Genomic DNA, 15124 nt, shown 5'->3' with positions numbered 1-15124 from the left:
GTATATAAAGACGATCAGTGACTGTATATAAAGACACTGACTGTATATAAGGACACTGACTGTATATAAAGACCATCACTGACTGTATATAAAGACCATCACTGACTGTATATAAAGACCATCACTGACTGTATATAAAGACCATCACTGACTGTATATAAAGATCATCACTGACTGTATATAAAGACGATTTTCCTACCTGGGCAGCCCAGTCCAGGGGAGTCACAGCTGGTGGGGACAGGTGTGTTTCCAGGTGGGGAGACACCTTGAAGGAAGGACGATTCAAAACATATCAGTTAATTAGATTAATTCATCAGGGAGCGTGTTTTTAATTATAAGTCAACAAAAGAGCTGTTAAAGTAAAGTAAAAATTTAAATCTAGTTTGTAACATACTCGGAAGCCTCAGGTTGTATAAGTCATTGCTGTTGCTATGGTAACCATGGTAGTAAATCTAGAAGCAGGGGCTGTGTGAATGTGAGCGCAGAGTCAAAGTGTAAAGTCCAGCTCTGAACTGAAAGATCAAACTCTCATAAAGAGTGTTTTTTGATTTGGTGTTGATTTGCCCTCAGTTTCTTTTCCTACGTGTTCGGATGATTAACCCAGCTCACAGCTCAGAACCTTTTGAAAACAATGTGTCTCCAGGATTTTGTCCAAACAGACAGAGGAGCAGGCGACTGTCTTATTGGACTCAGTAAAACAAGAAGATAGAAACTGTCTTCAGCAGCAGGATCAGCTGTTTAACCTCCATTACTGAAGACAACGTTAGTGAGGCTGTAAATTCATCTGTTTAAACTTCAGCTCCATAAACGTCCACGTCAAGAGACACTTTTATGTCTTTTTGTCCAAATGGGACTCTGGACCTTATATGGAGTCTTTTCTGCACTTTCAAAACCAGCTGTTCATGCAATGAGGGGAGCAGACTGTGAAGAGACGGATCAGTGGAACCAAAGAATCACAGAAACGATCCATTAGTGAACGAAGCATTTGGTTGATAAAGGTTATGACAACACAACACAGCACAACCACGGATCTCATTCATACACTGATTCCTTCTGAATCACAGCAGACTCTAATAAGTAAGTGTGTGTGTGTGTGTGTGTGTGTGTGTGTAAGAGAGAAAACTAAGTGCAGAATCATGCATTTCTTGAAAACCACTGCAAATCTCTGAGGCAAACAAGCATTTGGTCTCTCTCACACACGCACGCACGCACGCACGCACGCACGCACACACACACACACACACACACACACACACACACACACACACACACACACACACACACACTCCAGTGGGTACAGTATTGGCCTGATCTGCACTGAAACCTTTGTGGCTTACCACAGTTTTTAAATAAGAAGTTCTACTAAACAACACACACACACACAAAACACACACAATATACTCTCACACTCACACAAACTGGTTTGTGGTTGTATGTGTGTGTCTGTGTGTTAATCCTCGTGTCCTGCTGTCCTGAGTCGGACTGATTGTTACTCACTGCAGCTGAGCGTGGCGTCGGTGTGGGCCAGAGCGGAGGGGATGGTCCAGTGGCTGTTGTCCCAGTCGACCACGTTTCCCACCGTGTCGCAGGTTAGTGCCCGCAGCTGCAGCTCCGTCATGGCGTAATCCCACAGCCGCAGGTTGTAGATGTACCCGTCAAAACTGTGCTGCCCTGAACACAAACACATTTATCCACACGAGGTTACAGAGCTAAACTGTTGTGTCACGTTCACACACCGACTCCGAAGGTTTGGTCGTGAGACTTGAACTAGAGACGAGAGAATTTCTCAGCTCCTTGATCAGAAGATGAAATTCTCCTTTTTCCTGAAGCTTGTTAGGATGAACCCACTGTTTTCTTTTTAAAGAAGTGAGAGGAAACAAAATCATCCTGACTGCTGCACTTCATCAAAACCACAGAATAAAACACATCGTACTCAGTGTGCAACCATTCTGTGCGTAACCATTTTCATCGGATGACAGACTTGGTATGACCCTGACTTTGTTGTTTCTTCACAGAAGAACCAGCATCAGAGTTTTCTGGGATTCATGACGAAGTTGACTGAGATCTAAAAACCTAGACTCACCTCCTAACCGGAACTGTCCACCGGCCGGCACGGTGTGACCACTGGAGGAGGTACAGGTCCTGGTTAAGTAGTTTCCGTCGAAGTAAACCGCCACCAAGCCGCTCGATGACGTCCAGACCATGCAGAAAGACTTCATGGAGGAAGTGAAGTCGGAGGAGGAGAGGACGGAGTTAATGGAGCAGGACACTCCGTCCACGATCAACGTCATGCCGGCCTGACTGGAGCCCAGACTCAGCCTCACGTTACTGCTGCTGTCAAAGTAGGTGAAGAGCCACTCTCTCTGTTCAGGAGCCGTGAGAAGAGAGTTCCCGCATTAGAGTTCATGGTTTCAACTTAAGAGCGAGGATGAATACATCACAGCACCTCACATCTGGACTTAAAACACTGGTGTCCTGTACAGAACTGGTTTTAAAATATTACTCCTTGGTTACAAAGCTCTAGATGGTCTGAAATATATTTCTGACATGCTAACTGGCTACAGCTCAGTCAGACCTCTCAGAATCAGAGAAATAAACATTTGTCATTTCAGGATTTACTTTGTTCTGGACTCAAACTTCCTGAACCAATTTGTGTGATACCTGTTTCTGGGTGTTGCGTTCCACCTCAAAGCACAGCGTCAGGTGACTGAGTGCCGGCAACGACACAGTGTTGGCGACCATGGTGACCTGACCGTTCCCCCCGGATATCTTGACCTTCTGGTTCCTCAGAGCCACGGCAACTAGAGAGGAGAGATGGAAGAAAAGAAGAAAAGAGGAGGAGAGAGACAGGAAAGAGGAGAAGAAAAGAAATAGATGAAGTAAATGCACTCAAAAAGAAAAGGAAAAGTTAGGAAGGAAAGAAAGAGAGAATCACAAATCTCGCAAAAACTTGATTTCTTACCTCAGATTATATATAACTTTAAAAAACGTTCAACATTGAATCATGAAACAATATGAATCAATCAGAGCTTTTCCTAAAGATGATACATCACACACACCATCATCAAAACACCAGAACCAGGAACCAAAGTCAGATCAACAACGTTTTCATTTGGTGTATGAGCTACACAACAAGTTAACACACACAACGTCCACTTGGAAAGACGAGGAGGTTCCAGATGTTTTGGTGATGAGGGCCAACGCCGTGTGGACGAGCTGTAAACAACAACACTGATCTTTACACAGTTTAGACGCCATGTCCCGCCTCCCGCTGCTCTACAGGCTCCACCCCTCGCCTGAATGTTCCTGTTGTTGTGAACGAGTCGACAATCTGCTGCTTCACGCACACTGACTACACATGTCCACACAACATGTCCACACAACATGTCTACACAACATGTCCACACAACATGTCCACACAACATGTCCACACAACATGTCCAGAGATGTTTTACAGAGTTCATGTGATCTAATGATTCATGTGTTTGTGTCATGTGACTTCCGTCTCCACCACCTGTGAACTTAACAACAGTTGTTGCTGTAATAAAAATATTGATCAGTGGAGCTTTGATGTTTTTATATTCTCTGTTGATCAAATCCCTTTGATCTTTTGAAGCAATAACAAACCCTGTGAGATCAAATGGAAAAAACCTTTTTGTTTGTTTTCACAAATAAACAAACTGAGATCCTGTAAACGAATAAACGAATAAAATGAATAAACTGAATAATTTTCATTTTTCTTACTGCTCCAAATCTCAACAGGTAAAGTCTGTCAGATTCCCAGTGAGAGCTGCTAACAGTGCTAACAGATCCTGGACCTACCGTGTCGGAAGCTAACACTGAACCCCCTCTTCTGGATGCTGAAGTCGGAGGTAAAGGACAGCTCCATCACGTTCCCCGTCGAGTTCAGCGTCAGCCCGTTAGCTGTCAGGCCGCAGAACTTTACACCAGTGTTTCCCGTGTTCACCACAACATGGTCATAGATGCAGCCGGGTGCCTCCTCCATTTCAAAGTCCAGGAAGGAGAGCTGGATGATGAAGCCGGCGGGGGCCTGCATGATCCACTTACAGGCCTGTGTATTGGGGTATTTCTGGGGGTAGCAGGGCGACGTGATCCCCCCCTGGGCCTCAGTCAGGTTCAGGTTACAGTTTGTGGAGCTGCAGCCCAACACTGGAGGTGATGGTAGGACGACACATTCATGAACTTTCAGAAAGAAACAACCTCTACTGACGCTGTTAAAGAAGTGTAATATCCCTCAGGGGGCAGGATGCTAGTAGACAAGGACGCAAGGGAACAGGACGAAAGAACACAAGAGGTTAGGAGCCACAAAAGAGGTAGGAGACAAGAAAAGGGTCAATAATTACAACCGATAGGAGTCAGGAGGACAGTCGGTACGTGGAACAAAAACCGTTGAGTTGTCAGTAAAGGGCCTCCCTGTCGATTTCTTGGGATCAAGGAGTCAAGGAGTCAAGGAGGACAAGAGGATGAAGACGAAGTTTTCAAGAAGGTTACAAGATTCAAGGGACAAAACCACAGTTCAGAGAAGATTGCGATCATAGTCGGGAGTCAAAACAAAGATGAGACGGGACAAGACAAATCGTGCAGTTAAATAAAGGTTTAGATCAATCAATCAATCAGTGAGTGCAAACTGATTGAATTAGAGTTTCCACAGAGCGTTAAGTCATCTGACACATTCCCACTTTGAAGGTTTAGATTTGACGACTAGAAGAAGAAACCACACACATGCAGAATCATGTTGAAGTTTGATTTGGAAAAAGATTCTGTGAAACTGGGAAACATGAGCATTCAAACATGTTTAAACTCGCTGTGTGGAAGGTTCCGATTCTCTCACTGTGACGAACCACGTGATCGGAGACACTGACCCGATGCCACCGATCGAGTCACGTACGTTAATCAAATTTTCACTTTAACGATGGAAACGTGTGCGACTTCATAACTTTCAACAACAGCTGGGAAGACGAGCCGTCCCTCACAAAACAGAAATAATAAGACGAGGTCTGAAGTGGAAAGAATGGTTCGTCTCTCTTGCTCGGGCCAACAATGGCCTCCGTTGATCTCAGGCTCTGCCCTCGCCACCGCCAAAACCACAGCGAACGCACTGGAAACGTTTCAAACATCAGTGTGTGTGTCTGTGTGTGTTTATGTGTGTATGTGTGTGTGCTAACCCTAACGGACTGGTGTCACTTTCGTCAGCAACATCTTGCTTCATATTCACCCACGTCAGCACATTGACGCTCGCTGCATTGTTCATGGACAAGTAAACAAAAAGCAACTGAAGTGACTGTGTCTCTCTTATTTGATTTATTTGTCTCAAAAAAATTAAATCTAATCGACTTCACACTCATTGTGTGTCGTTAATTTTGATTTCAACATGTCTTCTTCTCGGTCCTCAGATGTTATTGAGTTAAACCCCTTAATAATATGATTATTTTAGATTGAGAAACACAAACACACACACACACACACACACACACACACACACACACACACACACACACACATTGGAGTGTTCCACCTCTCTCTTGGGGGGTGTTGACTTCTCTCGATCCACCCCTCCATCTCTGCTGATTGTAGGGTAGGTAGCTTTGTTTCTCTGTGTGTGTGTGTGTGTGTGTGTGTGTATGTGTGTGTGTGTTTAGCAGCCACACAATCCGTCTCCTAAAAAGCCTGAACGCTGCCTCTCAAGTTTCTGCAGCACAGCCTCACGCTTGTCTTCTTTCTGTGGTTGGTTCTCTAGAAGCTTTGAACCTTTGACCTGACGAACCGACAGAAAGACGTGTGACCGGCGGCTGCTCCGGACGAAACATGGACGATGTTTGTCATGAACTGTTCAGATCTGTTTTGTTAACGGATGATGGCCAGAATCGATGCAGCAGATCTAGAGATTTCATCTTGTTTTTACACACATGAATTCATGTTGCACCCACAATGCAACGCAGCTGTGGTTAGCTGTGTTAAGAAGCAGCTGATGCAGCAGAGGCCTGAACTCCACACCAAACAGTGACATCATCACAAGATGCAGGTTGTGAAGTCAAAACGTTTCAACTTTGACTTTGATGAGCTTTGATCTTTGACCTTCCTGTAAAGGATAATGAATTCTCATCCTCACGTCTCCTCACACCTCCTCACGTCTCCTCACACCTCCTCACGTCTCCTCACGTCTCCTAATGCCTCCTCACGTCTCCTCACACCTCCTCACGTCTCCTCACACCTCCTCACGTCTCCTCACGTCTCCTCACACCTCCCCACACATCCTCACATCCCCTCATGCATCCCAACACCTCCTCACAGGTGAGAAATGTTGCTGCCGTCATTTGTCGTCACCAGAGTCGGTTAAAATAAAGTCATAATATTTTACTATTGCTACATCTAAGACGTTATGTAGCTGTTCTCCACTAGGTGGCCTTGCAGTCATCAGTCTATAATCCGACTGTAGCTGGTGATAAAAAACACCTGACAGGTGGGAGCCAATCAGAGAGAGGTATCCCAGCAGAGAGGAAGAGGTGGATGCAAATGTGACTGTTCTGATAATGACGAGTGGGAAATAACAGGAGAGGAAGGTTTGTGAGATTAGAGGAAAAACACCAGGCTGTCGTCACGGAGACAGAGACGACCTGTCGCTCAGTGCAGAACTTCATGTGATCGATCACAGAGCTGGACACAATTTACTGAATGAACATCGTCACAGCTGGAGTCCAGTTTAATAAACAGTGGATTGTTTTAAAAATAAAACATTTTAAACTTTTCAGTTCAGTCTCAACTAAAGGTGTGAAAGGTTCTTCGGACGACTAGCTCGACCAAAAGAGAAACAAATCATCCTCACTGTGATGAAGCCAACGCATCGCGATCATCGTGCTGCCGGAGAACAGATCAAACTCTCTGCTGCTGCTTTGTTGTGCGTCGGTGTGAAACCACAACTGTGACCCAGAGGCTCCGCTGTGTGTCAGTAAGAGTTGATTAACTGTTTACCCAGCTCTCATTTTTATCTGGTCGATAAAATAAATAAATTCAATTTCATTCAATTTGACTCGGCTTGGATTTCTGCCGCAATTCAATTATCGCACGCAAACTGATATTTATACCAGACAGGAAGCACTGATCACCGAGCTGTCGGTAAAATATTAACGACTCAAATGAATTCATTAACAGAGACAAGTCTTTCATAGACGGTGTGACAGGCCGCCGCCCCCTCACTGCCAGAACTCACCAGCCATCTAAACCTGCAAGAGTCTGAGCAACACACAGACACACACACACACAGACACACACACACACACACACACACACACAGACACAGACAGTGTGTGTGCGTGTGTGTCTGTGTGTGAAACAGAAACCGTGACGCTCTCCTAACACGACCATGGTTCTTAATCTTGTATAATTCCAGCCTCCACTAAATCACAGCCTCCTCTCACAGTAATTTCAGTCTCTGAGGAGCATTAATAAAACTCAATTAGCGTTTCAAATATTAATTTTGAGCCACGTTGTTATTTGAATCCTCAGGAGCAATGAGTTTGAAATATTCACTCTGCACTTTCAGGCTTTTCTTTACTTCGAGTCCTCAGAACAAAATTGAAAAAGTGAAAATGAATAAAATCATGAATCCACGCTGGTTCTCACAGTGTTCATGTGTTTCTACTGAAGGACTGTTTCACCACCTCCACTGATGGAGGGTTTCTCGTCAGCAGTTATATTTGTTTGAGTGTTGATAATAATTAAGAATTAATTCAGACTCATTCACGTTCTAAGAGTGCAAAGCTCAAAACATTCTTCTAGAACATGTAACAAACATGTAATTCAGCAAACATACTAAAAATACCCTCTCAGCCTTTTCCAGGCACTAATCCTGTAGATTAGTTGGCTTCCATCAACCTGCCCTTCTCTGTTTTCACCTCTCCGTCCTTTCTAGCGTTTCTCACATTCTTTTACTTGCATTCCTCTCTCCTCCCTCTTTCATTACTCTCTCCTTCAGCCCTTTGTTGTCATCTGTCCACTGCTTTCTTTCTCAATCCCTTCAGTCCCTTCCTTTGCTTCCTGCTCTCTGCCGGCTGATTGCAGTTTTATCTGCACGCTGGACACTAACAAATGAAACCGCCTCCTAAGAATATCTCCGTCAGCAGAAAAGAAATCGGATCCAGGCTTTGTGAAAATTAAACCTGCGTGTCAGAAGATCTTTTTTGTTGTTTCACAGTTTTTATTGTTTTTTCAATAAATTCTCTTTACGTACGTTTCGACCATAAATAATATGATACAATATAATATATATATTTCAAAGGACTAAATATTGTGCCTTTCATCACACATTTACATCTTCAGATCCAGGGACCAGAGAGAAGAAGGGAACTCTCTCTGTCTCACCAGGTGAATGCTGACTCACTCCACCAGGTGTTTGCACTCCTCCCTCTCCTCTCCTGTCTTTCACTAGCAGATAATTGAGAGTGCCATCCGTGACGGGGGAGGAGGTGAAAGGTAATAATAGATGTCCAAAGAGGATAAGACAGGAATGGTCAGGGGGAAGGAGGTGAGCAGAAGAGACAGAAGAGTGACAGAGAGTGTTTTGTCTGGTGAGAATCACCTTGAACTTTGACCTTTGACCTTTGACCACCAGATTATTATCAGTTCATACTGAACTTATGAAGTTATCGTTATCGTTTGTGCCCAATCGTAGGAAATTCCGTTGTTTCTTTCCTGATGAACCGAGTCACAAAAGAAACCTCGGACGACCTCGTCCACGAGGATCGTCCAACATCACCTGCAGCTTCTCAACGTTTGTTTCACCGACGTATAATAATCACCACGAGAATCTTTATTGATCACGTGATTATTGATCACGTGACTTAAATCCAATCATACTTGTATCACAGAGATTATTCATAATCTAAATGTAATCAACCGTAAAAAAGATTCATATGAGATCAGTCGTTAATGAGCCGATGATATTTATTTTCATAAGAGACCTGATCAAAGAAAACAAATGAAAAGTAATAAATCGTCTTTATATTCGATCAGTGACGGTGAATTCTGTTTTACTTTAGTTTCTATTTACTGAGCAACAACGTGACGAACAAAATCCTTCAGATGTCAGAGCAGGAAAGAGTTCAGACACACACACACACACACACACACACACACACACACACACACACACACACACACTACACAGTGAGGACCAGACAAAATGTCCTCACTTTCCTAAAATGTAAGTTGTGGGCTCAGAGTGGTCCTCACAAAGATAGATGTACAAGAACACACACACAGAATCCTTTTCTGGTCAGCAAAGTGTGTGTGTGTGTGTGTGAGTGTGTGAGTGTGTGTGTGTGTGAGCGTGTGAGCGTGTTTAATGTATTTTCCATACCCTACTAGCAGCCTCAGGCCAAATGAGCAGTTCACACACTCGTAAAGTTCCCAGCAGAACAAAACCACAACACACACTCACACACACTCACACACACACACACACACTCACACACACACACACTCACACTCACACTCACACACACACACACACATCCCTGTTTGAGTTTACATTTTTCACTAAAACGAGTGTTATTGGAACAAAGGTGGAAAATGGCAGCCACCAAGTTCTCTCTCTCTCTCTCTCTCTCTCTCTCTCTCTCTCTCTCTCTCTCTCTTTTTATCCGGAACATTTATTGTTAAATAATCAAAAGATCTTTTGAAGAATTTAGTAAAAGAACTAATTCATAAATGAATACATTTATCAGTCGCTGATTAATTTAACGATCAACAGATCAATCGAACAAATCAATAATAAACAAATGACTTCATGTGAATCAATCAATCAATTAATAAATGGAACAAACAAAAGAGCAAACAACGCAAAGAGTGAACGAACATTTTCAAATTCACTCAGGAGTTCATAGCGCCACCAACAGTCTCCTAATAAATAAATAAATATCCGTCCTCGGTTATTTCCATCAACATCCATGAATTCTTCTCTGAGAAATCAATGAACATTTTCAAAAACTCAATTTCTGGATCTGCAAGAAAATGTGATGATTTGTTTCTGACATAAAAAACATCCGTCCACAAAGTTTTGAGGAAATTCATTGAGTGGTTTTTTGCGTAATCTTGTTCACAAACAAACGGACACGGGGGGGAAACGGAAACTCTTTGTCAGATTTGATCAAAGCCGAAACTTTGACTTCATGTTTGAAGTGAAAACGTGAAATTCTATATTCGGTTTCGTCTCTTTCAACGAGAAACATCTGCGACAACAGAACATAACTTAGACGTGAATAATGAGTGAATGAAAGGATGAATCATTTCCTGTTTCAGCATGACTCCACAATAAAAGCACTACATGATAAAAGAGGGACACCAGAATGTTTTCACACGGCAGCTTTTTGTTAATGGAAGCATGAAGGAGACGAGACGCTCACACTCGGATGGAAAAAGGAAGCGAAGATGAGGAAAGATGAGAAGAGGATGGAAATCGTTTCGATCAATAAACTGATAAATATGTCGTCGCATGAAAACGCTGCATCTCTTCTGTTGAACAGGTTTTTAAACACAAATTTATGTTTCCAGAGAAATTTCATGAGGAAACAACAACGTGAAGCGTTTTCACCCGACGACAAAACACGGAAAACATGATTTAAAAATAGAAACAGTAAAAGGTAAAACAACATGGAGTCGGGGATCCTACCGTGTCTGTGCAGAGTCGTCCATAGCAACAGCACGATGACGTGAGACAGCCACCACCTCCCTCCTCCTGTAGGGGGCGCCCTGAAGAAACAGAGTACAACCATCAGTTCTGTGGTTTGTAGGTCCCGCCTCCTCACCAACCGGACCAATAACAGTCAGTCTGAGCTGTCAGTGTGTAAACATATTAACCAGTGACCATCACGTCCCAGGAGAGCCAATCAAAATGCTCCATGCAGCAGTGTGAAGCTGTTTCAATGTAACAGACGTGTGACCTATATATATATATACATATATATATATATATATATATATGTTTATAAATGTTATAAATGTTTGTGTGACCAGATTATGATTCCAATGATGTAATGAGAACATTTAATGACATGGTGACCTTTGACCCATGACCCCCAAAATGTAATCAGTTCATCTCTGAACGTTTGTTTCAAATTTGAAGAAATCCCTCAACCTGACAACATGCAGCCTCTGGCCACTGGGTGTCCGAGGTGCGGACGAACAAAAGAGAAGTGAGTGTGTCCAAAGACAAAGACCGGAGACAAAACATGTGTATTGTCTCTGTGAACTTGACCTCTGACCTCCAGCTGCTGTCGTGCAGCAGACGTCTCGTGAAACGCGTTCAGTTCATGTCGTGAATCTAACGTCAGGTCGGACAGAGAATCTCTCTTTGAATCAGAGCGGCAGAAAAACATTTACTCACTTTATTCACTGAAACGAAAAAAGTTTGTGGGAAGGAAACGACGGAAACTTGAGACTTTCTGAAACTTTCATTTCAAACTGTTTCTCTTCATCTGAGACTCAAACACTGTTCGCATCATAAATATTTCTAACCCCGGGAACAGAACTCGATTTAATTTCATCGTGAAGCTCTGAAGTAAATTCATGCAGCTCCTGACATTAAAGAAAAACTCGTCTCTTTGTCAACGCAGGCGTCTCGTTTCCTCTCCTCCCTCCTCGGCTCCCGTATGGAAATGGGAGTGACTGACAAGTGGAGCGAGGTCATCGAACAAGGCTGCGACACGACCGCATAAAGAGAGCGATTCATGCATCTGCAGGGCGGCCGCACACCCCCGCCTCCAGGCAGACATTTTGTGAAGTTCAGGATCACACATGAAGACGTTCACACCAGAAAACCACACGTAGCTCAGAGGAGACAACACCAAAGCTTTCACTTTGAATTGTTGATCCCACTGCAGATAAAATCATGTTTCTGAAATAATAATCTGATCTGAACTTTTCTCTTCAAAAGCTCGTCAACCACCTGTTCACCAGGTGACGCTGCCGCTCCAGCTCCGTCTGTCTCGGACCTGTTGTCTGTGGATTCTCTTCTGTTCTTGTGACACATGTCACGTCCTCTCGATTGTTACTGAACTGATTCTGTCACTTTTGACGTGAATAACAAAGTGCGACACAGCGAAACGCGTGAAGTCGTTCTCACAACAAGAACCTCTGGAACCTCTAGAACCTCTGGAACCTCAAGAACCTCTGGAACCTCAGGAACCTAAAGAACCTCTAGAACCTCTGGAACCTCAAGAACCTCAAGAACCTCTACAACCTCCAGAACAATGTTAAACAATGTTCAGACGTCAGTTGAGTGTAAACGTGTTCAGACGCTCGACTGAATCAACGTCTCGTGTGTTTCAGCTTCGTCTTTCATCCAAAACCGCTGAAGTTGTTTTCAGTGAGTTTCAGGTTCAGTCTCCAGGTTTCACATCTTCACCTTCAACTTAATGAAGCACATTCCTCTCTGCACCACCCGACTCTCAGTCCTCCTCCGTTTTCATCCCCTCTTCTTCTGTATCTGTTTTCATCAAGTCTGCCGCTAACGCCACACACACACACACACACACACACACACACACACACACACACACACACTCACACTCCTGTCAACAGGGTGTCGTTGGACGTCACCTCCTTTAAACCTTGTGGCTCTTTCCCCCTCGCAGGTTGTGTAACCGCTTCAACAACACGTCCTTTGATAAAGTCTGAGCTCGATAAAGACGAATCACGTCGCTGGGGTGGAACCGACACAAAACCTTAACGCTAACATTAACTAATATTACACAAATAAGATCTTGACACTATGAGATAATGTTTGAATTTCACGATGTTGAAGTTTTAATAAACTAGAATAAAATCTTTATATGAGAAAAAAAGTTTCTGAAGAGAAAAAGTTTGTATTTTAGGAGAAGGTGTGAATATGAGAAGATCCTTGTGTTAAGTCTGAAGAGAGAACCACTCAGAGCTGCAGGACTCCGTTTGTTATCATCAGTGTCACATTTACAGAGTTTTCAGAGTTGAACAACAATGAAATTACAACTTCACTCTTGAAATATTGAGATTATCTCGTATTATTTTCTACTTATTGTTGAAATCTCAGATTTTTCGTCTGTGTCATCTTGAACACTTTCCTACATTTGGGTCAAATTTGAACATTATCGACATCTGAGAGCAGAGAAATCTGGGAACCAGTGATTTTTATATATTTTATATATATAGTGAAATATATTCAAATGATTTTCAGGTTGTTTTGAGTCACACGGAATCAATACCACTGATTATGATGAGGAGTCACATTAATATTGTTCCTACGTCATACGTGATTATTGATTCATTGTTGATCCATCGTCTTTTTGAGTCTGATCAGAAATGAAGCGTTATTAGAAATTCTCACTTTATATTGTCAATACACAATAAACGATATATAACAAGTCAAGTTAAATCTGAATAAATAATACAACACTGTAAACACAAATAATTACACAACACAAAAACAAGACAACACAAGAGCAAAAATCTAAACAGTGAAAACAACACAACAACACAAGTGAGACAGAAGTGACACAAAGTAAACTTTCAAACACAGAAGTTTCAAACTCACATGTTTCAGTTCAACAGCAGCAGCTCGTCTCCTCCCCACATCTTCATCATCTTCATCATCATCATCCACAAACTGTTTTTCTCTCTTTTAGTTCCTCTCTTTCTTTTTCTCTTTTTCTTTTTCTTCTCAGACTCCAGCAAACATCCACACAGCAAAGAGCTTCGACATACAACGTCTCCAAAGTTTGGACTGACAGACAGAGAGAGAGGAGGGGAGAGAGAGAGAGAGAGAGAGGAGGGGAGAGAGAGAGAGAGAGAGAGAGAGGAGGGGAGAGAGAGAGAGAGAGGAGGGGAGAGAGAGAGAGAGAGAGGAGGGGAGAGAGAGAGAGAGAGAGAGAGAGGAGGGGAGAGAGAGAGAGAGAGGAGGGGAGAGAGAGAGAGAGAGAGGAGGGGAGAGAGAGAGAGGAGGGGGCAAACAGACAGAGAGAGAGAGAGAGAGAGAGAGAGAGAGGAGGGGAGTAAAGTAAAAGTCTGATTTGGGTTTTAAGGAAACACAGTTGTTAAGCTCACAAAAGTCTGAGTCAGACTTCCTGTTAGGTTTTCAAAATAAATGCAGTTTTTTAAAATCTTCCTTTGATTTTCTGCCTTTGATGTTTCCTTATTCAAATGTATGACGTGTGTTTCATCATTTCCTGTTGTTGTTGTTCAGCTCTGTGACTGGTGGAGGTGGGTCTTGTGTTTACTGCTTCTATTCTTTAAGGTACTTTGTTCAGTACAAATACAATCTGATGAATTGAATATTTTAGTTTTCTGGTCGTCCATCCATCTCGAGGCAACTCGTTTAAATTAGGTTCAAACTTTCACTTGGACTCAAAGAGGAAGAGATTAGATTCTCAGTTAAAGTTCGGGGTGTTCTGGAGAAAGTCCAAAAATAAATGTCTCAATGTTTGATTATCATTCTATAAATAGTAGAAACTAAATATTTTTCTATACTTTAGAAAAACCTTTGTGCGCGATGTTGCAGCTTGTGAATTTGTGGATATGGGCTAAATATATACATTTTGACTGATGTTTGTGACGTCACCACGAGACACACAAGACTACAAATGTTTTGGTTGTCAAAAGCTCGGAGAATCTGTGTATAACACAACAAGTCTTTTTCATGGTGAACCAGGCTACAACTAGCTCAGTCACCGTTAGCATTAGCAGTTGTTAATGTAGTCAAGCAGCAGAAACCCTGTTTGTTCTGGTTTACTCACCAGGTTCCGTCTCCACAGACAAAAATCTGTTAACTCTTGTTTTCTTCTGTTTCTATCACTTCTACTGAAGCTAGCATGCTAACCCAGCTAACCACTGCCTGTCACTGTAGAGGACGACTCGTCCTCCTCTTTCATATAAACGTGATATGACTCAGCATTAAAAGTTTCTCCGTTTGAGCAACAGAACATCAGCGACACGTCGCGTAACCACATTCAGTAGATGAGTTTTCAACGTGTTCATGTGAATCCTGTGTAATTCTGTAGCTGTTTAAAATAGTACAGATTTTTATCTCAGCCTTAATCACCAAAACTTTACAAAACACAAGAGTCGTCTTCACAGC

General features: G+C 42.7%; 1 protein-coding gene across 8 annotated transcripts in view; it reads right to left on the bottom strand.

The window, feature by feature from the left end:
- Positions 1 to 13729, bottom strand: part of adgrg6 (adhesion G protein-coupled receptor G6) — a 45162-nt gene extending 31433 nt beyond the window's left edge. For 7 of the 8 annotated variants that reach the window (XM_069514906.1, XM_069514910.1, XM_069514907.1 and 4 more), the window contains exons 1-7: positions 13586 to 13729; positions 10688 to 10767; positions 3823 to 4170; positions 2662 to 2801; positions 2084 to 2363; positions 1498 to 1671; positions 200 to 265 (exon numbers count right to left, since the gene is read on the bottom strand). In XM_069514906.1, the coding sequence (XP_069371007.1) occupies positions 200 to 265; positions 1498 to 1671; positions 2084 to 2363; positions 2662 to 2801; positions 3823 to 4170; positions 10688 to 10767; positions 13586 to 13587 (1090 nt within the window). In that variant the 5' untranslated portion in view covers positions 13588 to 13729. The remainder of the gene's footprint in view (positions 1 to 199; positions 266 to 1497; positions 1672 to 2083; positions 2364 to 2661; positions 2802 to 3822; positions 4171 to 10687; positions 10768 to 13585) is intronic. The other variant, XM_069514914.1, reaches the window with a different exon arrangement.
- Between the last annotated feature and the right edge of the window lie 1395 nt (positions 13730 to 15124).

Source organism: Paralichthys olivaceus, chromosome 19, assembly GCF_024713975.1.
Source record: "Paralichthys olivaceus isolate ysfri-2021 chromosome 19, ASM2471397v2, whole genome shotgun sequence".
Taxonomy (NCBI): Eukaryota; Metazoa; Chordata; class Actinopteri; order Pleuronectiformes; family Paralichthyidae; genus Paralichthys; species Paralichthys olivaceus.
This window is presented reverse-complemented; position numbering and strand designations above follow the sequence as displayed.